The sequence below is a fragment of the Vulpes lagopus genome, chromosome 15 (genome assembly GCF_018345385.1).
Source record: "Vulpes lagopus strain Blue_001 chromosome 15, ASM1834538v1, whole genome shotgun sequence".
Lineage (NCBI taxonomy): Eukaryota > Metazoa > Chordata > Mammalia > Carnivora > Canidae > Vulpes > Vulpes lagopus.
In genome coordinates, this window is record NC_054838.1 from 16,218,825 (window position 1) to 16,242,334 (window position 23,510).

At 50.8% G+C, this 23,510-nt stretch overlaps 1 protein-coding gene across 9 annotated transcripts in view; it reads right to left on the reverse strand.

Annotated features, from left to right (window-relative positions):
• AMPD3 (adenosine monophosphate deaminase 3) overlaps positions 1–23,510 on the reverse strand; it is a 46,467-nt gene that overhangs the window by 10,513 nt on the left and 12,444 nt on the right. For all 9 annotated transcript variants that reach the window (XM_041729801.1, XM_041729806.1, XM_041729800.1 and 6 more), the window contains 7 exons: positions 14,637–14,841; positions 11,156–11,318; positions 8,559–8,778; positions 6,608–6,737; positions 2,314–2,508; positions 901–1,032; positions 231–394 (listed from right to left, as the gene is read on the reverse strand). In XM_041729801.1, coding sequence (XP_041585735.1) covers positions 231–394; positions 901–1,032; positions 2,314–2,508; positions 6,608–6,737; positions 8,559–8,778; positions 11,156–11,318; positions 14,637–14,841 — 1,209 coding nt within the window. The remainder of the gene's footprint in view (positions 1–230; positions 395–900; positions 1,033–2,313; positions 2,509–6,607; positions 6,738–8,558; positions 8,779–11,155; positions 11,319–14,636; positions 14,842–23,510) is intronic.

Here is a 23,510-nt window from a genome sequence, read left to right on the forward strand (position 1 = left end):
GCTCACACAAAAAGATAATCCCTCCTCAAACCCCGATGAGAAAATGGGTAGTAGTTCCTACTAGGCTTTGCAGTTTGTTCTTCAAGCCCCCACTCCCCGCTAAGGGAAGGAGAGGCCCGAGGTGGCACCGAGACCAGCCCCACCAGCAATAGTACAGACTCAGCAGCCCATGAGGAACAGGCTGTGTCCCCAGAGGGCATGGACAGACAGCAAGCAGCCACCCCACTTACTAAATCCGGGGCACCTGGATGATCCAGCGCATGTTGGGGGAGTAGACCTTGTGCTGGATGAACCAGCGGGCCAGGTTGGGCCACTCCTCAGGACTGCGGCCGTAGATGGAGAGCCGTGGCTCCGAGTACTGGTACTTGCTCTCCTCCAGCTCCCTGGCCACCTCCTAGCACCAACAAGAGCTCAGGTCAGCCCAAAAGCACCCAGCTGCTGGGTCCTGCAGCTCCCTCAGCCACCCGATGCCAGGCCGGGAAGACCCGATCTACGTCGGCTCGCTGCCGTGTAACCAGTCCTCCACCTCAGTAGAGGCCCCTTTCAGGGGAGAGGAAGGCCTCTGCAGTCACGCACATAGCCAGGCCAGGCAGCAGAAGCGTCTCCAAATGGAGCTAACCTGCCCCCAGCCAAACACAGGCCACAAACGGACAGGGCAGTGAGCCTGGATGCTGTGAGTGCCGGGGGTACCCCCCCCCCCCCGCCCCTGGGCTGCAGTCAGCTCCGGCAGCACCACGGCACAAGCCCCCTGGGCACCCCAGCCTTGCCCCAGGGGGATGGTGGACCGACAGGGACTCCAGGGCGGGGGGCGGGGGTCAGGAGGCCATGAGGCGCCCCCACCCTGCCGGCAAGGGGGTGTCAGCTCCGGGGAGGGCTTGGAGACGCCGAGGGCTCACTCGCCTTGACCATCCGAGCAAAGTACTCTCCTCCCAGGTAGTTCTCCGTTTTCAAATACAGGTCGCGCAGCTCGCTGGCCCCCACAGGGTTGTACTTGGAGTTGAACTTGTCGAAGCGATGGAATGTCTGCCGGCCCTGGAGAGAGACCTCTGGGCAGATCAGCGACCATCCACGCACATTTCCCTCTCCAGGCCTTTACAGCATTTCCCATGCTGACAGATGCAGGTCAGCTCCCACACGAAAGCTTGGAAAGTCCTGGAGCCAGGACGCCTGTCCTCGCCCGGTCAGCCTGGGGGTCCTTTAGTGAGGCCCTCTGTGAAAGATCCAGGGGCCTCGCACCCCAGGGCACCGTGGCCAGGGGCACAGCTGACCGAGTGAGCTGAAAACACCCAACTCCTGAACAGTCGGGAATAAAGGGTCTCTGTTCCTGCTTGGACTTCATAAGGCACTTTCTCCACATGACCTCATTCGGTGCTTTATTTGTATTATGAAGATTTTTTATTGTGGTAACATACATATAACACAAAATTTATCATCTTAGCCATTTTTAAGTGTACAGGTCAATGGTATTCAGTGCATTGTGCTGTACAACTGTCACTACCATGCCGCTCCAGAACTCTCTATCTTGTAAAACTGAAACCCTGTACCTGTTAAACAGTACCTCCCCATGACCCCTTCCTCCTGCCCCTGGAAACCAACACTCCTTTCTGTCTCTGAATGCGCCTATTCTACACGCCTCATACAAGTGAATTGTACGTTAATGGTCCTTTTGTGTCTCACTTTTCTGACTTGGCATCATGGTTTCAAGGTGTGAGTACTTCATTCCTTTTTAGGACTGAATCATATTCCACTGTGTATTTACCACATCCTATTTATCCATCCACCTGCTGATGGACACCTGGGCTGCTTCTACTATCGGCCCTTGTGAATAATGCTGCTCTGAGCTTTGAGGTGCAAGCAGCTGTGTAGTCCCTGCTTTCAATTCTTCAGGCTCTATTCCTAGGAAAGGAATTGCTGGAATATATAGTAATTCTAGATTTAACTTTTTGAGGAGACACCATACTGTCTTCTATAGCAGCTGCACCATCACTTAGTGTTCTAATAACTGTAGTGTCAATAAGGCACATGACATTCACCATTTTATAACCAAGGAAATAAAAGCTTAAGTGAATTGCTTAAGGGTACATGACTCCCAACAGATACAAGGGGAATTAGAACTGGGACCAGTCTGACTCCAGGGTCCACACTTTCCCCCTGTCCCGTGGCCCTGTTATTCCCTGAGGCCAAATTCTATGGCTAGAAGAGAAAGAGGTGCTTACGCAGCTGGCCTCTCCCCAAGCACAACCATAGCTCTTTTCCAGGGGGCTGAGAGACCACCCAGGATGGTGTGAGGCACTAGGGCAGAAGCTCACTCACCGCATGGACGTCCAGTGAGTCCACAGTGAGGTCATACGGGTCCATGTGCAGGCTGTCGAACACCTGCCGCAGGGTGATCTTCCGGCCCCGCTTCTCCGCCACAGCCCTGTCAGGCTCTGTCTGGTACGTGTGCTTGATGAAGCGCAGCAAGTGCTTCTGGTTCATGCAGGCAGCCGCATGGATGTGTGTGTCCACCTGCAATGCAGTGCCCACCAACCATGAGCCAGGCCACCTCCACTGGCAATAAGAGTTGGGGTGTCCAACCCTCAAAGTGGAGTGCAAAATCTCAGCACCCGTGGCCCCCACCAATGCCTGGATCTACACCCCTCCCCCCAGTTTCTCCTCTAGACTTTGAAATTGGTCCTCCCGCTAGCTTCACTGCCCTACCTACCTCATTACAGCACCCAGAGAGCTTTTTAAAATGTAGGCTGGGTCTGGCCATTCCTCCTCACAAACCATCAGTGGCTCCCAAGTCTTTAAGATAAAGCCCAAGCTCCATAGCTTGGGATTCAAGGCTCACTTCCAACCTTAATTCCCACCTTGCCACTGCCCACTCTCTGCTCCAACTCTGACAAACCACTAACAGGTGCTCAAGGCACTGCATCACTTTGCCCATATGTCTCCTCTGCTTGGCATGCCTTCCTTGCTCCCACCAATCATCCACCTACCCCAGATTTCTTACAACTTTCTCCACTTGGAAGCCAATCCTGATCCGCACCTCGCACCCCCAGCACATTGGCCAGTTGTTCCCTCACCCAGCCAGGAAAACTAGCACAGACACTCCCATTACTGTCACATCCTCTCGATTCACTCTACAAAGTCCCTATCTCCTCTGTCCCTAAACTGGGAGCACAGTCATCAAAAGACAAGGACTTCATCTGATGCATCCAAGTCTCCAACACCTACCCCAGGGCCTAGTATGACATATTTGTTGAATCAGTGGATGGATGAATGAACAAATGATGATATCCGCATCCTCATAGAACTCTAAGGGCCCACCGAGTGCCCCACACAATACCATTCTTCACATTGACCTCTCTTGGGGCATTCCCTTCAGCCACTAGCCCTGAGGAAACGGAGCCCTCGCTAAGCTGAGGGATGGCCTGAAGTCACAGTGGGCATCCTGACTCCCCTTGCATAAGCCCAATGGGCTTCAGAGAGGTCCCCAAGGAGATGGCAGCAGGCTCACAGGCCAGGATGCTGCCAACCACCAGAGTGGCTCCGTAGGCTGCCAGGGCTGGGATGAGGAGGCGGTTGACCGCTGGCCAGGGAATGCTGTCCACAGCTGGCCAGGCATCTCCAACTCATGCCAAACCAGACATTTGATCTATGCAATCTCTGTGAACATTATACAAGCCAGCCCATGTCATTGGCCACATCACCGACTCATCGGGGCCCTTCTTGCCATTAATCCTGCCACTTCCAACCAGAAAGACAGGCCACTAGACATCAGAGAAATAAAACAACTGCAAGCACAAAAAGCTAAGACATCACCCAAAGCACAGTGTAAATGGTCAGTCACGTCAGGGACAGGCTGGGCTCATGTGGGATGCACAAGTGGTCAGCCTGGCTTAGCTCAGCCAGACACAGCTGGACTCAACTAACTCAGCATGACATAGCACATTCTGCATTTTGTGTCCTCTAGCATACCAATGACACACTGCAGGGGGTGCAGCCTGTCCTTACCCCCACAAGTCATAAGATGAAGGAGGAAAACAACTGGACAATCCAGGAAGCATCCAATCCAAACTTTAGAATGTCCAAGGTGGTTATTTTAGGAACAAGTAAAAGAACCTGTCATTGGAGGTCAGTGTTTTCAATTCACCAGAAGATACAAGTGCATTCCTTGCTTTTACCTCAGATCCGGGTCTAAGCAAACAGTACGGTTTACAAACAGGGCTGGCAATACCCGGCCCCGGCGCCAACACTGACCATTTCCACATGCGTGTCAGACATCAATAATTGATTGCAGCACTTTCACTAGGCTTTGGGAGCAGCCGCTGCCAACTGGTCAAGTTTGGCACAGAAGATGAAGCCTATTTGCTATGCCTGATATGACACTTAAACCAAAGTGGAGAAGGCCTAATCTTACCCAACTCCTAGGCAGTAAACACACTCAGCTCTGGTTCTCAGCTCTGAACAAAAACAAATGTCTTATTACACAGTCCGGCTGGCTGGGCCTCGTTGTGTCATAAGCCATGCCCTGTTGTGATGTTGCAGGCACTTTCATAAACACCACCCCCGGACCCATGGCCCCTCACAGCTTCCGCCTCAGAGCACGGCTCTGGCCTGTCCTCCCAACACTGACAGGTACCTTGGAAATACGGAGGCCACCCTCCCAGCCCACCCTGGGTTTCAGAAATCCAGCTCTCCTCCCAAAGAAGCTTCCAGGGTAAGATAAAGCAGCCAGGACCCGGGAGGCAAGGAGGGGCAGACAGAGGCCTGACTTGGAACAGATCTGGCCCGTGTTTATGGACTGCTGTGGTGCCAGAGAACAGGACACTGAGTCACAGCACAGGGGTGAAGGTCATCCCTATCCGGAGAACACATTAACCCCCAGACTGACAGGGAACGCCTAGGGGTAGGCAACCACAGCCCCCACCAGGACTCTCTCCCGTATCACAGCCAGAGGGCAGCTGGTTGGCCCAGGAACACCCACTGAGGCCCCACCTCAGAAGCAAACAATGTCCGAGCCAGAGCCAGTGCAATTCGCAAGGACACCTCAGCCCCAGGCAGCAGGAAGCAATGGGCCCAGAGCATTCATACACAGGGCAGGGCTGCACTGGGCTGGCCAACGAGCTTCCTCAGACACCCACCTGGGCAGGTGGGGTGCTTCAGGCAGAGCTGAGGAGCTGGCGTAGTGCCTGAAGCACCCACCTGTCTGAACACCTGAGGCTGGGAGAAGAAGCTGTGTTCAAAGGTGAAAATACCAGGCAGGTGATTTCTAACACATCCTCTCACCTCTGCCTAGAACCCCCGAGACACATCCAAAAGCCCCATAGCCCATGAGCTGAAGCCACCTCTCTTAAGGTTCCATCCAAGTGAGAGTCCATGCCAGACCCCAGGCTGCTTCACAGAAGTAACCTCGGGGCCTCCCTGGAGGAGGCCTTCTGTTCATCACTCTGGGTATCCCCGAGCAGGTCAGGGAGACCTGGGCTCCACATCCTCCCCTGACCGACACTCCCTTACCAGAGCTGACCCCAGGGAGGGGCAGTCCTCAAGGGGTCACGCCTGGGACAGGAGCCCCTATGGAGACCAGGACCCTAATCCCCACCCTTCCCCCATGAGCTTCTCTCCCAGAATACCACCGTGCCCCCTCTCTGCTCCCTGCTTCCTCTGAGAAACCCGGGGGCCCCGTCAGGGCCCAGAACCTCACCTACCTCTGCCACCTGACGCTCCCCACAGCCCAGCACCACGCTGTCCCCCGGCACCGAGCTCCTGTCAAACTACACCACTTGCTGTCACACCACACACTCAGCATGGTCTCTCCTCTCATAGCACAGCACTCTCTCCCCTGGTCTTCGGCATAGCTGCGCCCTCTGCCTGGAACGCCATCCCTTCCATTCCCTGGCCTCCCACCCCTGCCCAGGTGCACTCTTTACATCTGCTCAGTTCTGGGCTCTTCCTGGATGCCACCCCTGCCACAACACTTCACACTGAGAGGACTAGGCTAGGAACATCTAGGACATGGGCTCCTGTTCAACATCCAACACCCTAAGCTGAGCACTGATATTAGTTAAATGGGAAGAAACTGGAAAAGCTGGAGGCCATGACCCTTTAACACACACACCTGCCCGGGCTGCAGCCCCCAGGCCCAGGCTAAGGCTGCTCACCCAGCCTGGGGGAGGGGCAGAGACAGGAGCACTTCGGTTGCTCTTCCTTACCCATACCTGATCCAGAAGGAACCAAAACCATGAACTCCCAACCCCAAGAGGTCATAACAGCCTTTCTCTCTCCATGATGAACTTAAGACATCCTCTACCTTAAAAGCAGCCTGGCCTCAAGTCTTATGACCAATTAACAGACCATACCCTATTTTCCAAGGAAGAGGGCACACTGCAACAGGTACATAACGTGGACCAAGGTTTCCACCTAGAGTCATACCAACTACCATCTGAGGCATGGCCTGACAGAAAGAAGGCAACGCTCCAATCTTCCTTCTGCATGTACACATCACACTCATCTGGCCAAGGAAGGCCACACAGGGGACCAGCCCCAGACTGGCTTACGGCATGCCAGTGGGTTGGGAGGGGGACCGGGAGGGCTGGCTCTCAATTCTGGCCCACTGACGCACCTTTCTCACATTATAGAAGTCTCGGTGGGGGTTACTCTTCAACTCTTTGAACTCAGACATTTCATTTAACATTTCATGAAGGCTGAACTTGGATTCCAGAAAGTTCAGTCGCCGGTGACAGTATGTTTTCCTGCAGGTGGGGAAGGGGGAGAAACCACAGTTGAGAAGTCCCATCAAGCTCTCCAGTCTACAGACCTCCAGTGGCCATGGAGACCAGCCCTCAGGTGGAGGGTCAGGATGCAGTAGGGAGGGATGGGAGGGTTCCAGCTTTCTGCAGACCCAGCTGGACTGTGGAACCACCTTCATGTGTTCTCCAAAACAAATGGAGAATCAACTGGGGGCAGTGCAAAGCTGCCTTCGGGACCTTGTACAGGTTAGCTTTATGTGCTTAGGCAATTCATCCCAAATCTGTTTCCCACAAGTAAATATGGAGATGGCAGTGTCCAAGACTGAGCAGAGTAGATGCTCAATAAAAGTCTCCTCATCCCTTCCTGCTTCTGCCCAGAACTTGAGTAATAGAGCCAAACTATATAAGGCGAGACCTGCCCACCTTGGCATGGAGAGGAACCATCTTGTGACCTAATGATGTTTCCTAAACCCCAACCCCTAAAGACCCTGCAACTCTGAGGTTTCAGGACAAGTGGAGGAGGTTTTGTATGACGGGTAGATTAAGAATGTAGGGATGTTTGTTACTAGGACAGAAATCTCTGTAGGGATTGATGCTTCCACCAGCCAGCAAAGGCCACCGAGGGTGGGAACACTCACTGCTCCTAGCCAACTCTCAGCCCACACCCAGCCCAGGGGCCTGGCCATTTGCCACAAGCCACACAGAACTTTCAACCACAAGTCACGCCACCCTACTTCCTTGTGACCCCCAAACAAACAGCAGCTCCCTTGGCATGCAATCACTCGAACTTTCATAAGGAGCAGCTGCCGACCCTGGAACAGCACCATCATGTTGACCGAGGCAAGCCCCAGAGCACATCACAGAGGAAGCATGAAGAGTCTGAGTCAGAAGGGATTTCAAAGGCTATCTCACCCAGTCCCTTCCCCAGGAGGACTGGCCTGGGCAGCCTCCCGGACAGGACAACCACTGCTCACATACCTCCTAGAACAGCCGGAGTCCTCCCACCTCTCCCTCCCAAGGCTTCTCAAAGCTCCTCCTCGCAGGGCAGAGGCGGGCCTCCTGGGAATTGCATTTTCCCCTCCCAGATCTTAGCGCTGCCCTCAGATCAGTGAGGCCCAAGACCCACTCCGCCCATCCCCCTGCAGTCCACTCTCCTCCCTTGGAAACTGGAGTCACACCATTCCCAGCAAAACCCTGAAGGCAGGGCAAGAGAGGCTCCTGGGCAGTGACCGCACCCTTCCCCTCCCCCAGCTGCCCAGTCCTGGCCAAGCACTCGGCACAGCCACTCCACGGCTCAGGGCCAGGCTGCCAAACCTCCTGCTGATTAGCTGAGGGGCTCACCAACAAGAGAGGGGCCAGATGCAGAGATAACTGCCCACCAGTTTAGCTCAGGCCAAGCCCACGAGCATCCTGGGGGCCGTGGTACAAAGTTCCCAGGCCTCCTGCACTCTCCCCTCCAGAAACATGGAAAACCTAACACCTAAAGCAACAGTCTTCATCTCTCTTCTACCATCTATGATGCCCTGGGCTGATTCTCTACCAAGGTGCTGCCCTGCCTGGGGAGAGGGAGAACAGCCGCTTTAAGGTAGCCAGGTGGCCACCAGCAAACAGAAGTCCACCTCTAGGATGCAGAAGAGACAGGTAGTACCAACTCTAAGAATGTGCCAGCCTATGATGGGAAATTGTTGCAGGAACCCACAAAGCACTGGGGAAAGGGGAAAGTACTCTATTTCTGGGATGATTGAAAGTGCAGGGAAGCCCAGAATAAAAAGGGGACCTGGTTGGCCTTTCCCAAAGAGAGGCACTTGGGGAAAGCTGGCTTACGTGGGGCCATCTGTGATGAGAGCCAGGATGTGGCTCATGTCCACTGTGTAGGTCTCCAGGTCGGGGTAGGGCAGGCTGTGGGGCTCCTGGCGCTCCAGCATCTTCTTGTTATCATACACGAAGAGGATGCCTCCCTGCATGCGAACCAGGTAGCCCAGGTTGGGGGGAGCATCGTCCAGACAGTAGGGGTCTTCCTGGGGCAGAGGGGGAGGGTGGAAGTCTGCAAAACAGGATTGAGTGATGGCAATGTGCCCTTGACCTCATGAGCTGACATGAGCTCAAAAGTCACATTTTCAATGAGGGCCATCCTCATCATCTCATCTCAAACCCAACCATCTTGACTACCCCCACCTACCCTCACGTCACCTATCTCCCTCCCTGTTTTATTTCATCTCCCTGGCATTTACCACTATGAAAAATAATGTCGCTTACTTATCTTGTGTCGTAGATGTTTGGTTTGTTTACTATTGTATCCCCATTTCCTAGAGCAGTCCCTGGCCCATGGCTGGCACTTCAGTAAATGTTTTTAATTTAACTGAAATGAGCTTCAGCCTCCTGGGCATGACAGGGACTCCAGGCACATTAAAAAGGGCCACTGTGTCTTCTCCTAATAAAATAACAGGCAGCACCTGGGACTGCCCAGTGGGAATAATTGTCCCTGTCCACCCACATCGTCCTGAGCCCAGGGCAGCCAAGGAGCTAGAAGGAAAAGCCCCCCACCTCCCCAAATAAGCACAGAATAGGCAGCTTATCTCCCACAGAGCAGGGAATGGCAAGGACAGAGCTATCTGTCCCCACAAATATTAGCCCACAGGAGGCAGAAAATGCCTCTTGGCTATTTCCCAGCTATGAGACTGAACAAACCACTCCACCTCTCGGATCCTGCTGGCTCATCTGAGAATAACACACCCTGCCGTGATGGGCTGTTATAAAGGCTGCAAAAGTAGGTATAAAAAATGCTTTGTGGGGCGCCTGCATGGCTCAGTGGTTGAGCATCTGCCTTTGGCTCAGGACATGATCCCAGGGTCCTGGAGTCAAGTCCCGCATCAGGCTCCCTGCATGGAGCCTGCTTCTCCCTCTGCCTGTGTCTCTGCCTCTCTCTGTGTGTCTCTCATGAATAAATAAATAAAACCTTAAAAAAAAAAAAGAAAAGAAATGCTTTATGACAGTAATGCCTGACTGACTCATCAATTAGAGGATATTATTTTCATTACTCTTTTAATGAGTTCTCCTGACTCTTGATAAGCTCTGTCTCTGGCCAAGGACCAGATTATGCTAAATAGCAGTAGATCTGGGGGCTCCAACTCTGCACACCAGCCAACTCCACATAGGGTGCAGCTGCTCAGCTGCCAGCCCAGGCAGGGGAAACCCTAGGATCTTCATCAAAGAAAGCAGTCAAGGCAGGGTGACCTGCCTGGGTGTCCTCCAATTAGTGCTTGGAACAGACTGCCCCAGGACAGAAGTGAGGCTTCGCAGGGGCTGAAGCAGCACAGAGCCAATGTTCCCCCATCAGGCACAGCCCCAGGCTAGCTCAGGAGTCCCTAAAGTGTGCCAGGGGCCTACATGAAACCACGGTGTCTGCCTCACTGCGCTCATTCCCAGGCCCCCTGGATACTGTTTTGTATAAAGTACACATTGGACGGTCGGTCCTGTCTGCTTTTGCCAAAACTGGGATAGGTGGCATCAACTTGCCTCAGATAGAGAGGGAAATGAGTCCAAAAGGGCGGAGATTTAACCAGGGTTCCAGGTGGTAACAGATGCTCAAAGTCCAGATGTCAAGGAAAACCCAGACACCTAATTATACCCAGAGGGCAGCCAGGGGCCTGGGCACTGGCACAGACCACTAGGCCCTTGTCTGATCCCCCAGGACCACCTTTACAGATTGTGGTTTCTTACTGTCTTCATTCATATTACCTAACTTACAGCCTCTACTGCTCCTAGGTCCTTCACAGGCCGGACTCCCCCAGAAACCATCCTGCGGCCATCCCCGATCTCCTCTTCCCCAAATTCTGCAGCATAAACGCAGCTACCATTTACTGAACACTCACTAGGTGCCAGAACTACACTAAAAGTACTTCAGATGCATTCTCTCATTCACTCCTCAGAACAGACCTAGGACATAGATACTATTCTCATTTTCCAGGTTTGGAGAAATATCTTGCCCAAGAAAGTAGTGGAGCTGAGACCAGAATGTAGGTGTGTTTAACTCCAGAGCCTACTTTCCTTGTCCCCAGAACATACTCCCTGCATCTACCCCGACTCTATATCACCCCACCAACAAATTTAGCATTTACTGTCTGATGGTGCTGTTTTAAATATCCAAGGTAAGGTTGCCATTCTCTCTGGAGGACTCTCAAGCTCAGGGACAGTCTTTTGCCTCTCTCTTAACTTCTATGGCTCAGCTCTACCCAGGGCAGAGTACACAGTGTACACAGAATCAATCCTCGGGGAAACCAGCAAACATGGGTATAGGAAGCCAAAACCAGGACCCTATCCTTAAAACAGCAGCTGGGACAAATACATCCAGCCAGTAAAAAGTCTTCACCAATTCTTGGGTCCTCCACTTAAGGATCCCACATGTACCCACAGTGCCCTACCTGGGAGGCCCTCCTCCGGTGGTGCAGCGTCTACCCGCCGATGACCCAGGTACCGGGCTGTGGTCCGTGGGAAGCGGTGGTAGGCAAGCCTGGCATACTTCTCCCGTATCATCAGGGCCTTGGCCAGGCTCTTGGCAGCCTGCTCATAGTCCTCTACAGTGATCTGCAGAAGAGGGTGTGCAGGGAAGAGTTCACATAGCAGGCCTGAAACCACTGTCCTTAGCAAGATCTACTGCAAAGATGGCTTTCAGCTGGCAGCTAAGAACTTGGGTTTCTGGAGCATTCCCACCACTTGCTGAAATATGAGCAGCTCACCCAGCCCAAGCTGTTTGTACAAACACTACGGTTTTTGCTGAACACCTGATTTTCTCTGGGAGTCTGGAAGACAAGGTTTTTATTAACCTGCTGGAGACGAGAAGGAAGGCAGACACTGCAGCCTGCCCACCCAAGGCCAGCCTCAAGTGCTGCCGGTTAAACCTCAGCCCTGCTGTTGCATCCTGCACACAGAGAGGCAAGGCCTGGACCATAGCTCTGATGACGGTGAGTGTCATCACTTGCCTTTCAGAAAACATACGGGCTCTCGGAAGTAACTATAAAAACTCTGCATGCTCAGTCTGCTGCTTTGCCATCCCCTGGCTTCTGAGTCGTGGGTTAATCACCCAATTCACCCAGTCAACAAGCACTTATTGAGAAGGGTTTGATTTCATTTTAGTCCTCACGGCAACCCATTCTACCCATGGGGAAACCGTGACCCAGAGAGGACAAATCACTCGCCAGAAGTTACCAAGTCAAACTTCAGATTCTTATCTGACTGGGTCCCAAAACCTAAGCATGTTCTGCTTTCCCAGAGCTGCCTGGCTCTTAACAAGGGAAAAGAGAAATCCCCACCTTCCGGTGGGCTCATTTATCTCTGTTTGGGAAGGATGTGTGCGGGAGAAATCCGAACATGTCTGGGGAGACAAGCAGCTAAACAGTCAGTCATAACAGGACGTAAGTGACACAACACAGGGAGGTACAAGATGCTGGGGGAGCGTGGGGATGGGGTGTTCCTGGAAATTTCCTCTCTGCTTTAATTAAAAATCACTTTTAGTTTTCAAATATTTTAAACATACAGAGAAGACACCCATGTGTCTACCTTTCAGAGCTAAAACTTTTAATGTTTTTCATTACTGTTCCAGTTCTCTTATATATTTGGATAAATGAATCATCACAGATGCAGCTAAAACTCTACCCTCCCCACTCCTCCACCCTACTCCAGGCTCAGAGGAAGGAAGTTGGTATATATCTTTCCCAGTCATGTTTTTTCACTTTTAGTAAATGTTGCTCCTCGCTTTTGTTAAGAATGTAGCTTCTCCTTTCCTGATTCCACATGTCCCCATGAGGGTGTGTTAATTCTATTTTACATCTTCCAGCGGATGGCTTCTGAGAGCAGCAGGAATAGGGGAATGAACACAAACACCTCAGAACTTTAGACAAACATGTGCCTGCGACTGACAAGCCAAGCACTTTGCAGAGCCAATGGACTCAGCATGGCAAGGGGTTTAGGCCATGGCTAAAGAGATCAGAGAAGGTGCCCAGGATCCCCATGGACCAGCAGCCACCAGCCAACGTATAGATAACCGTGGGCCTCATGCAGAGCAGCAGGCCCACTGGGACCCAAGGTGATGTGCAAGGTCAGCCTGCCTCTCATGGACTCATAGCTCTCTGGGAACCAACTGCCCAGGTCAGGGGCTCCGTGCCAGGAGACTGATGGAAAGAAGCTAGCTACTGTACCAGGCCAACATCCTCCCATTCAGCGGCTGCCAGTTTACCCCTACTCCCCCTTCTCCTGTTCTCCTCATATGTCAGGGCCAAGTAGACACTAAGGACTCCTGGTCGGGGTGCTGCATCTTCAGAGAAGGCCTGCATTGTTTCCAATCCAACAAAATTCCCATCCATAAGAACTTAAAGTGTGGTAAATCCATGCAATGGAATAGTACACACTTGTAAAGAAAAAAAGAAAAAAGAAGTTCTTTATCTATTGATATGTCATTATCTCCTAGATATACTGTTAAGTGAGAAAAAGCTAGACTCAGCATAATGTGCACAGTAAACCACCATTTGTATAAAAATAAACAAGTTATACGTGCTTAGTTAATTGTAAGTACACAGAACTTATTGTGTACATTACTGGAACAGTAATGAAACAAGTTATACATGCTTAGTTAATTGTAAGTAAGTTAACTGTAAGTTAATTGTAAGTTCTCCCATCTATGGGAGAACACACAAGAAACCAAAACCAAGGGTTGCCTCAAAAAATAAAATATTTTGGGGGCATCTGGATGACTCAGTCTGTTAAGCATCTGACTCTTGATTTCAGCTCAGGTCATGATCTCAGGGACGTGAGATGGAGCCCAGCATCCGTCGGGCTCCACGCTCAGCAGAGAGTCTGCTTGGGACTCTCTCTTGCTCTCCCTCTGCCCCTCCCCTCCTTTGGGCGCATATGTGCTCTGTCTCTCAAAAAAAAAAAAAAAAAAGAAGAAGAAGAAGAAGAGAGAGAGTAACAAGGACAAGGACAATTGAGGTGTGGGTAGCAGGCTCAGGGCCAGGGGGAGAGAACCAAACTTAACCCTGGCACTAAGTGATACTTCTCTTCAAGAAGTAAGCAACAAAAATGCAACATCCACCCAGGAAAATGAGCACATTTTCTGTGATGAAGTGAACCAACTTGGTTACTTGTTCACTTTCTCATCAAGACCCCCCTGCCTGGTTGGGAAGGTCGAGCCTGTATTTAAAGATACTGAGCGGGGAATCCCTGGGTGGCTCAGCGGTTTAGCGCCTGCCTTCCGCGCAGGGCATGATCCTGGAATCCTGGGATCAGGTCCCAAGTCAGGGTCCCTGCATGGAGCCTGCTTCTCCCTCTGCCTGTGTCTCTGCCTCTCTCTCAATCTGTCTCTCATGAATAAATAAATAAAATCTTTAAAAAATAAAAAAAGAAAAGAAAAAAAAAGGAAAAAGATACTGAGCGGGAAGCCCATAGATGGAGCGCTAAACCAGCAATAACTGATCCCACACAAACCAATCAACACCTGGACTTCGAAGTCCACTCAACATTTGGAAACCCTAAGACATGCAAGCTGGCATCTTCCTCAGGGGGAGCTTCTTCTCTTCCACAGAGAGCAGCATTCTAGATGCAGAGAACACAAGGAACGTGCAGGCCATGGCCACGGTGTGCCAGCCTGCAGCCCCAGGCCCCCCTCACAGGGGTGAGTGGTGCCCGAGACACACTCATCCACACCCACAACCTCCACTGAGACCCTCCTTCTCTTCAGACTCCTATGCATCCTGCCCACCACCTCCCAGACACCCACAGACCGGACCAGGCTTCAGCACTAGGCACGTCCCCAGTGACCCAAGGACCCCGGCCTCCGCACAAGGTGCATCGGCCCTCACTCAGTCCCCAGGGGAGCAGATAGAGAGTGGGGAGTGGGAGCCACCTTACCCCAGCACAGTAATCTCCGCTGATGGTGACCCGCTGGAACTCGGGCATGGCATAGGGCGCTGGCGTGGGCTGGGAAGTGGCTCCAGGGAGCACAGGGGTGGTGGGAGACATGACCGGACTGGCTGTCGGGGGACCCTTCCAATCTTGCTGCGTCGGCATTTGCAGAGACAGGGACTGGGACCGAATCATCTTGAAACTTTTCTTTCTAAAAGCCAAGGACAAGGAAAAGTGGGAAACATCAGCCACTAATTAGGGCAAGTGATAAAGAGTCTTTGTTATATACATGGCGGGAGAATTTCCCTCTGATTAATCACTGGTACTGGCCCTATCATTAAGAAGCTGCTAATTATGCCTTCCTCTCACACACATCTCTGCCTGAGGTACAGAACAGCTCTTCAGACACCCCTCCCTGTGGTCACTAAGAATGGCCGTGGCCTGTGTTTGAACAGCACTGAACATTGGAGAAAGCAACTGTCTCAGGAGACAGAGGTCAGACCACACGGCAGGGGCCTAACACCAAAGCCAGGAGGAATGAGGACCACGGCAAGTCACCCAAATTCTAAGTCCCAGCATGTAAGCAGCCTCAGGAAGGACAATGGACAGGGTCACAGATGATAACCAACCTGTATTTTACAGAGTTTGAAATTTGGGGCATTGGAAAAAGGAGAGATCGTGACCACCAACTAGTCCCGCCTCTTTTTATTCATGAAGGAGTCAGGGGCCCAGAAATAGAAGAGGGCTTGCTCGGGCCCCCTGTGGCTCAGTGGTTGAGCAGCTGCCTTTGGCTCAGCTCATGATCCCAGAGTCCTGGGATCATGCTTGCTTCGACAGCACAAATACTAAAACTGGGATCCTGGGATCAAGTCCCCTGCCAGGAGCCTGCTTCTCCCCCTGCCTCTATCTCTGCCTCTCTCTCTCTGTCTCTCATGAATGAATAGCTGAATGAATGAATAGATAGATAGATAGATAGATAGATAGATAGATAGATAGATAGACAGATAGATAAAGAGTGATCCCTGGGTGGCGCAGCGGTTTGGCACCTGCCTTTGGCCCAGGGCGCGATCCTGGAGACCGGGATTGAATCCCACGTCGGGCTCCTGCTGCATGGAGCCTGCTTCTCCCTCTGCCTATGTCTCTCTCTCTCTCTCTCTCTCTCTCTCTCTCTGTGTGTGTGTGTGTGTGACTATCATAAATAAATAAATAATTAAAAAAAAAAGATAGATAGATAGAAAAGGGCTTGCTCAAGGTCACATGGCAAGGTGGCAGCTAGCCCTTAGCCTCCCCCCTCTTGGGGACCCCACTCCACCCTGTCACCCCCGCTGCTCCTTCCCCGAGCCTGACATGTGCCATCTCAGCCGCGGCTACTGCTGGGCAGGCACGGGCTTGTATCTATATCATGGGAAAGAGATCAGTCAGCATCACTTTTCGCATTTTTTTTGGACCTGTCACCTTAGCACCAAAAGATAATTTCACAAACCCTTGGGGAAGAGGGCACAATGGCGGTTTAAAACGCCACTCGCTCATGCTTATTTGCCGTGATTCGTGAACACTCACCTTCCTCATTAACTAAAGAATAATGCTTCAATGACACCACCCCAAGTCCTAGGTTCCCCAGGAAGGGAGTTAAAGGTGAACAATGAGGGGAAGCCATGAGCATTCCCCTCGCCCACGTCTCTTTCTGCCTTAATGACCCCAGTCCCCCAGCATTGCAACCCAGCAGTGAACAATGCCAGAAACTAGCTGAGGGTCCAGCAGGATAGCCAAGGCCTATGGCCACCAGCAAAAGACCCAGTGGGCCACCAGAGCCCATAGAACTTCTCTCTTCTCCAGGCACCATGATACTTAGAAGGGGTATTGAAACTACTTGATCTCCAAACTGGCCTTATGAGTCACCCAGAAGCAGTTATCTTCCTCCTGATGCTTGGCTGGGTCTCCTCACAGGCCCACTGCTAATCTTCCCGGAGCCACATTTACCTCCTCTCTCTATCCACCTACCACTTGCCACGGCTCTCTGGTCCTTCTCAGCCCACCTGTGTTATCACCTCCTTGGGGCCAAATTCACACCTGGAAAGGAGAGGCAGGCCCTTTTGAGGAGTTTGATGTTGTGCTGCCCTTGGGCCTGCATTAGCAGACGTGCTGACTTGTTTTGGAAACTCAGCCTGAACTCCAGGAGCCTCCAGCCCAGGCTCTCTCCAGCCTGCCATCCATCCATTCCACAGAGCTGAGCTAAGCCTCCTGCCCCAAGGAAGATGTCCACTCACACCAATCATTCCTCAGAGGCAGATTCACCTTGAGCAATAAAGTTCTCACTTTGGCATCTTTTGGACGTTCACACCTACAGGAAGAGCTATTACTTGGGCTCCCTCTAACATTCTGACCGGTTCGGCTGGGTCCCATGAAACTCTGGTGTTTGTTTCACTCACATGCCTGCCAGCTCATTGTTTTTATCTCTTTGCCAACTTCACCCCCCATGCCTCAGCCAACGCCACCTGAGGGCTGCTCTCACCAAGGAGAAGCAAGATGATGTCTAAGGTGAGCAACAGGTAAGAAAGGTAATAAAGCCCACGCCTTCAGGAAGCTGAAAGACTGCTTAAGCCAAGAGCCCACCAGGCTTGTCTTAGAAACATCCATATTCATCTGCCACAATGAGGAAGCCAGTACCCACCAGCTGTGCCCAGAGAATTCTTCTTGAAGACGTCCATTATGGGGGCATCTGGGTGGCTCAGTTGGTTAAACATCTGACTTCAGCTCAGGTCATGATCTCAGGGTCCCAGAATTAAGCCTCGCATGGAGCTAGCTCTGAGCATGGAGTGGGGAGTCTGCTTCTCCCTATCTCCCTCTACCCCTTCATTCCCCCACAATCCCAAGGCCAAAATCAAGATTCTGGCTTCACTGAGCCCTTATCTGGAGACTCTAGAAAAGAATCCACTTCCATGCTCATGCAGGGTGTTGCAGAATCCAGTTCCATGTGGGCTTAAGGCAGAGGTTCCTGTTCTTTGCTGGCTCTTGGGCAGGGGTTGCTCTCTGATTCGTGCACACAGCCCGCTCTATCTTCAAAGCCAGGCATGGCTGCCTCTGGGGCTCCAAACCTCTCTGACTTTTCCTTCTACAACCAGCCAGAGAGAGCCCCTTATGCTACGGGCTCATGTGAAGTAGATCAAGCCCACCTCAGTAACCTCCCTATCTTCAAGTCTGCCGTGCCATATACTACAGGATAATCGCAAGAGTGATTTCTCATCATATTCAAAGGGTCTGGAGATTCCAGAGGGCTATCTCTGAAATTCTGTCCACCACAGGCCCAGGCCCATATCTAGCATCTGTTCTAACCAGTCAAGGCTCCGCCTATGAGGGTGAAGAGCAGCAACTGCATAACTGAATGTGTGTGTGTGTGTGTGTGTGTGTGTGTGTCTCCACACAACTGTCTTTCTTTCTCTCTCAAGATTATCTGAAGCCCCACATGTGTAACAGTAATAAAAGAAATCACCATAAGCTTTATCCAAAGTATAGAACCAGGGGGTGTCCTGTCTGGAAAGGATTTTAAACACTACCCACCCCAGTCCTGTCACTAAGGTAGCCTCTGCTAAAATACCTCCACTGATAAACAGCTCATTACATTTCTGAACAAGACATCAGCCATCAATCATTTATTCAAGAAACATTTACCAAGCACATGCTCTGGGCCAGGCCAGTGCTAAGCACGCAAACAAGGTGAACAAAACATGATCTGTTGTCACTGTTAGAAAGCACTTCCTTATGATGGGCCAAGATCTGTCTGTCCACAGTCCCATCTGTTATACCTCGTGCTAGCCCTTGGGGCACCAGGGTAAGCCAGTTCTCTCTGCCACAGCTGGCAGGCCCCCTCCTCCCCCACCCACATATCCACCTGGCAGAAACTCACTCCTGCCAAAGAGCTGGCAGGGTGTGGGGCTGTGAGGACACCAGCTCCAGGCCAAGCCTGAGGGCCCAAGGGGCCAGGAGCAGCTTTGTCCTCTCTGAAATGGATGGTCCTTCTGGGTCACAGAGACCTTCTTGCCCAAACAGGCCCTCAACACAAGGACATGAACTGATCACAAGGGTTGTTATTACAGTACCTCTCAGCACCTGTCTGGTACCCCTCCTGCCCCAGCTCTATAGCCCTTGGCTGTCCCTGCCATTCACTGTGTCCCCATCCTTACCCTGTCCCACTCCCCACTCCTCCTCAGCTCCTGGGAACCCCAAAGCCTTCCTGTAATAGCATTTGATTCACATGCTAAACCCAAGTTAAGACCTCAAGAGGTCCTCCTCAATCTTCTGGACAACAGCTACCATCTTCCCAGGGACCTTCTGAAGCCCACTGCCTGTGTAGTCTGTCCAGAAGACTTCAAGGCAAGGAAAGTCGCCAGAGCAAACTTTTCACCCCAAAGACTCTCAATGGGGTACAGTGAGTCAGGGGGCCACATGCAGACCTCACTTTATTCAATAAAGTATCAAATGCCAGGTCCCAGGAGTAGACAGATAGAAAATATACCCCAGATTCCAGGGGCTGACTAATGATGGCATAGATGGCCAGACAATTCAGCAGACTGTCATCACAGTGTGGTTGGCATGTGAGATGCTCTGGATATTTGGGGACCCTCGAGGAGACACCTAATCAGATGGGCGTGGGAGCAGTGAAGCAGCATGGTCAGAGAAGCCTCACTGCATCATTCCCAAAAGGAGAGGGGAACACTCCAGAATGGGCAGGCTTGTTTGAACCCTTCCCATACATACACACATACTCAGACCATTCTGGTAGCTTCTTCCCCTCCAAATGAGAATGACCACTTTAAAGATTTGGGGCAAGAGTGACAAATCTTCACAGCATGGAGATTTATTAACAGTTTGAATCTGAATGCCATTAGGTGGGGTAGGCATTCCCTACTTTCAGAGGTTTATCTATCCCCATTGCTTCCACCATCTGCACTGATTCATATGGAAGTGGAGACCTATGGTCTAAAAATGGGAGCAGTGGGACACCTGGGTGGCTCATTTGATTAAGCATCTGCCTTCAGTTCAGGTCATGATCTCAGGGTCCTGGGATAGAGTGGTGCATCAGGCTCCCTGCTGAGTGGGGCATCTGCTTCTCCCTCTCCTTTTGCCCCCCCACTCATGCTCATGCACACTCTCTCTCTCAGATAAATAAATAAAATCTTTAAAAAATAAAATAAATTAAAAAGGGGAGCCATGATTGAGACTCGAGGTCCCAGCCTATCCAGAAAGGAGAACACAGATACAGCTGACTCTGGTGCATGCTCATGATGAGCAGGCTCTACAAGAAGGGATGGCAGGGCCTTGGGTCCCACAGAGAGCACTTACTCTGTGTGTGCACCAAGTGACCAGCGGCCTGCCCAGGTGGGCATAGCTTTGATTTGCACACTTGAAGCCTATCAGGTGTAAAGACTCAACCTCCACCCGTCTCTCCCTTCACTTCCCTCTGATAACTTGCCCTTGCCTGTCACTGTTCCCCTTTGTGCCCTCCTGACTAAATGTGGGTCTCCATTGCCTGCCAGCAACCTTCCTCCCTCTCCCCAGTCCTTCCCAGATACCTTTCCTCCCAAAAGACCCCAGAGGTCAAAACAAAACACAATCATTACTATCTTGTAAATTTAGCTCTACTACTCTCTATGCCTAACTTTAAAAGCAGATGAATCAAACTGTTTTATTTTTTTTAATTTTTTTTTAATTTATGATAGTCACAGAGAGAGAGAGAGAGAGAGGCAGAGACACAGGCAGAGGGAAAAGCAGGCTCCATGCACCGGGAGCCTGATGTGGGATTCGATCCTGGGTCTCCAGGATCGCGCCCTGGGCCAAAGGCAGGCGCCAAACCGCTGCGCCACCCAGGGATCCCAATCAAACTGTTTTAAATGAAGCTTCTCGGGGCATCTGGGTGTCTCAGTCAATAAGCACTGGCCTCTTGATTTCAGCTCAGGTCATGATCTCAGAGTCCTGGGATTCAGTCCTGTGTTGAGATTCATGCTGAGTGTGGAGCCTACTTGAGATTCTCTCTTTCTCTCTCTCTCTCTCACACACACACACACAAATAAATAAAATCTTTTTTGTTAATTTTTTAAAAAAATAAATGAAGTTCCTTTGATAATTGTCCTGAATTTAAAAAGTTACCTAACCCTGATTTAAGAAATGTCATTAAATAAAATGATTTGATAACACCGTGGCTGTACTATGTGCAATTCCTAAGAAATATCCATTTATCTCTTTTACTTGGGAAAGTAGATAATTCTAGAAAGTTCTAGATAGTTTCTAGTTTCTAGATAGTTCTAGAAAGCTACATTTTTTCAGACAAAATCTGTCCCCCTTCTGCCCTGAAAAGAAAAGAAAAAAACTATGGTGTGGCTTTTTTAATGAAATTCATAATTCCTCTATCTTAATCAGAGCGTGCTGAACATAATTTAAAGTTCTCTCAATGACTCATAGTCATCGTTGTGTTACCCAATCATGAGCTTAGAGGCATTTTGTCCCAAGATTGCTGTGTTTCGAGTTCTTGGGTCTGGTCTGCTTTTCATGACTTCCTCTTTCACTGTTGACTGTCAAATAATAATGATGACAAAAACAAGAACACTAATGACGTTCCAAGCATTGTCCTAAGTAGTCATGCTTATTAGCTCACTTAATTCTTGCAAGGTAGGTGCTTTTATTATCGTCACTGTGCAGATCAGGAAATAGGCCCCTACAGTTAAGAGCCTCACCTGAGGCCACTCAGTAGTAAGAGACAGGCTGTCATCTGAACCCAGTGGCCTGTCTGCCACACCTGAGCTCACAATTACCACACACCACTCATGGAAATCCCTCTCCCCACTTCTAATCTCCTTCCTTAAATCTGTCGCATGATAAGAAACAAGACAACAAAGGCTATTAGAGCCGTGTGAAGAATAAATAGGAGATGGGATGGGAGTACTGGGGAGATGATGGCTGAAAACTATAGGGGGTCTCTTTCGGGGATGATAAAAATGCTCTAAAATTGATTGTGGTGATGTGAGCATAACTCTGAAAATATAATAAAACTACTAAACTCACACATTAAATGGGTGGACTGTATGGTGTGGTATGTGAATTATATCTCAATAAAGCTGCTTAAAAAGAAGTAGAACTGAGGAGTGCTGATGCACATTTTGGTTGCACATTCTTCAAGTTGCCATCAATGTTGCCCTCAGTTGCAACTTTGTGCTTTCGTAGAGTAGGTGAGCTCCAGGATAGGTAGGATGATAAAATTCGAAGTGAACAAAGGATAGCTTCTTGGTACCTCTCACTTCTCCTGTCTGCTTTTTCTCTGCCCCCTAACTTTGATTCCATAGATCGTCCGTCCCATCATCTCACCTTGACCCACCCCCAGGTTCCAACAAAGACCTGGCCAATGTCATCTTCCTAAGGCAGCAAGGCCCTGTAGCAAGGTGTCCCTGCTAGTCTTGTCATTCGGCCTATAGCCTACAGAGTGTAGCCCAGAACACTGGCTCCCTGGAGTCAGCCCCCAGCCTAGAAAGGTCATGTCTGAACCCAGCTCAGCTTTTCCATCCTGGAAAACCAGCATCTATGTCTTAGGTGCTCATCTTTCTTATTCACGATCCAGCCTTTCTTCTTTTTATAAGAAGCTGTTTTCCTTCCTAGTTTTAGTTTGTGCCTTTCCACTAGACCTACATCATCCTTTTCTTTTTTCTTTTCTTTTTTTAAATAAGAGAGAAAAAGGCAGTGGTGGTAAAGAGAGGCCTTCTCTAAGCACCAGGAATATTCAGGCTTGTCAGAGGAGCCAGGATGAGGAAAGGCTTTTTACAAACTGGATGCCCTTTCTCATGTCGTGGTTTGAAACACAGACCCACAGACTCCGGGTATCCGGAGATGTGCTGTTGGCTCCAGGCCTGTGGACTCCTTGCAGGACGGCTCCACATGACCATTTATATTCCAGAATGCCAGGAAGGAACCAGAAACAAAGAGGAAGCTGGGGAGAGGGTTCCTCCAGGGACTGTTCACATCTGAACATTTGCATAATGGTGGCTCTATGAGGCAGAGAAGCTGAAAGACAAATTAGGGATGAATAGCTCTGGAGAACACTGGGACTTCCGACAGGTAGTCCAGGGACCAGTCTGTCCTTGGCAGAAAAGAAACCAGTGGGCAGAGAGGAGCTTTGGCCCAGCTTCCCTTTATTTCATTCAGAAGGCTGGTAATTACATGGTAATTACACCCTGGGGAGCAGCACCCAGCATCATTCCAGCACGTACAGGTGGAATCAAAAACTCCACCCCTGGAGATGGAAGAGCCTCATGACCAAAGTGTGTGGTTCTGGATTCAAAAGACCTGGGTTCGGGGTGCCACGGTGGCTCAGCGGTTGAGCATCTGCCTTTGACTCAGAGCGTGATCCCAGGATCTGGGATCGAGTCCTGCATCAGGCTCCCTGCGAGGAGCCTGCTTCTCCCCCTGCCTATGTCTCTGCCTCTCTCTGTATGTCTCTCATGAATAAATAAATCAATCTTAAAAAAAAAAAAGTCCTGGGTTCTAGTCCCTGCTCCATCACTTCCTCACTATGCCTCCTGGTGCAAGTTAACTAAACCTCTCTGAGCCTTTGTTTCCTAATCTGCAAAATGAAAGTCCAGAAGATTATCCAACTAATAAGCCTGACGTGGAGAGTAAAGAACAAAGCAAGCCATGTGGCCGACACCGAGCCCACAGCGGGCAGGGAGGTGGGCAAACAGGGCACAGTGACAGGGGGCTTACTGCGACCCAGGCACCGTTCTAAGCCCTTCCCAGGTCGATTCCCTCATTCCTCACTACACCCCGCCAAAGTAGCTACTCTCACCATCCCCACTTCATAGGTGAGGAAGAGCCTGGGGCACGGAGAGGTTTCCTAAT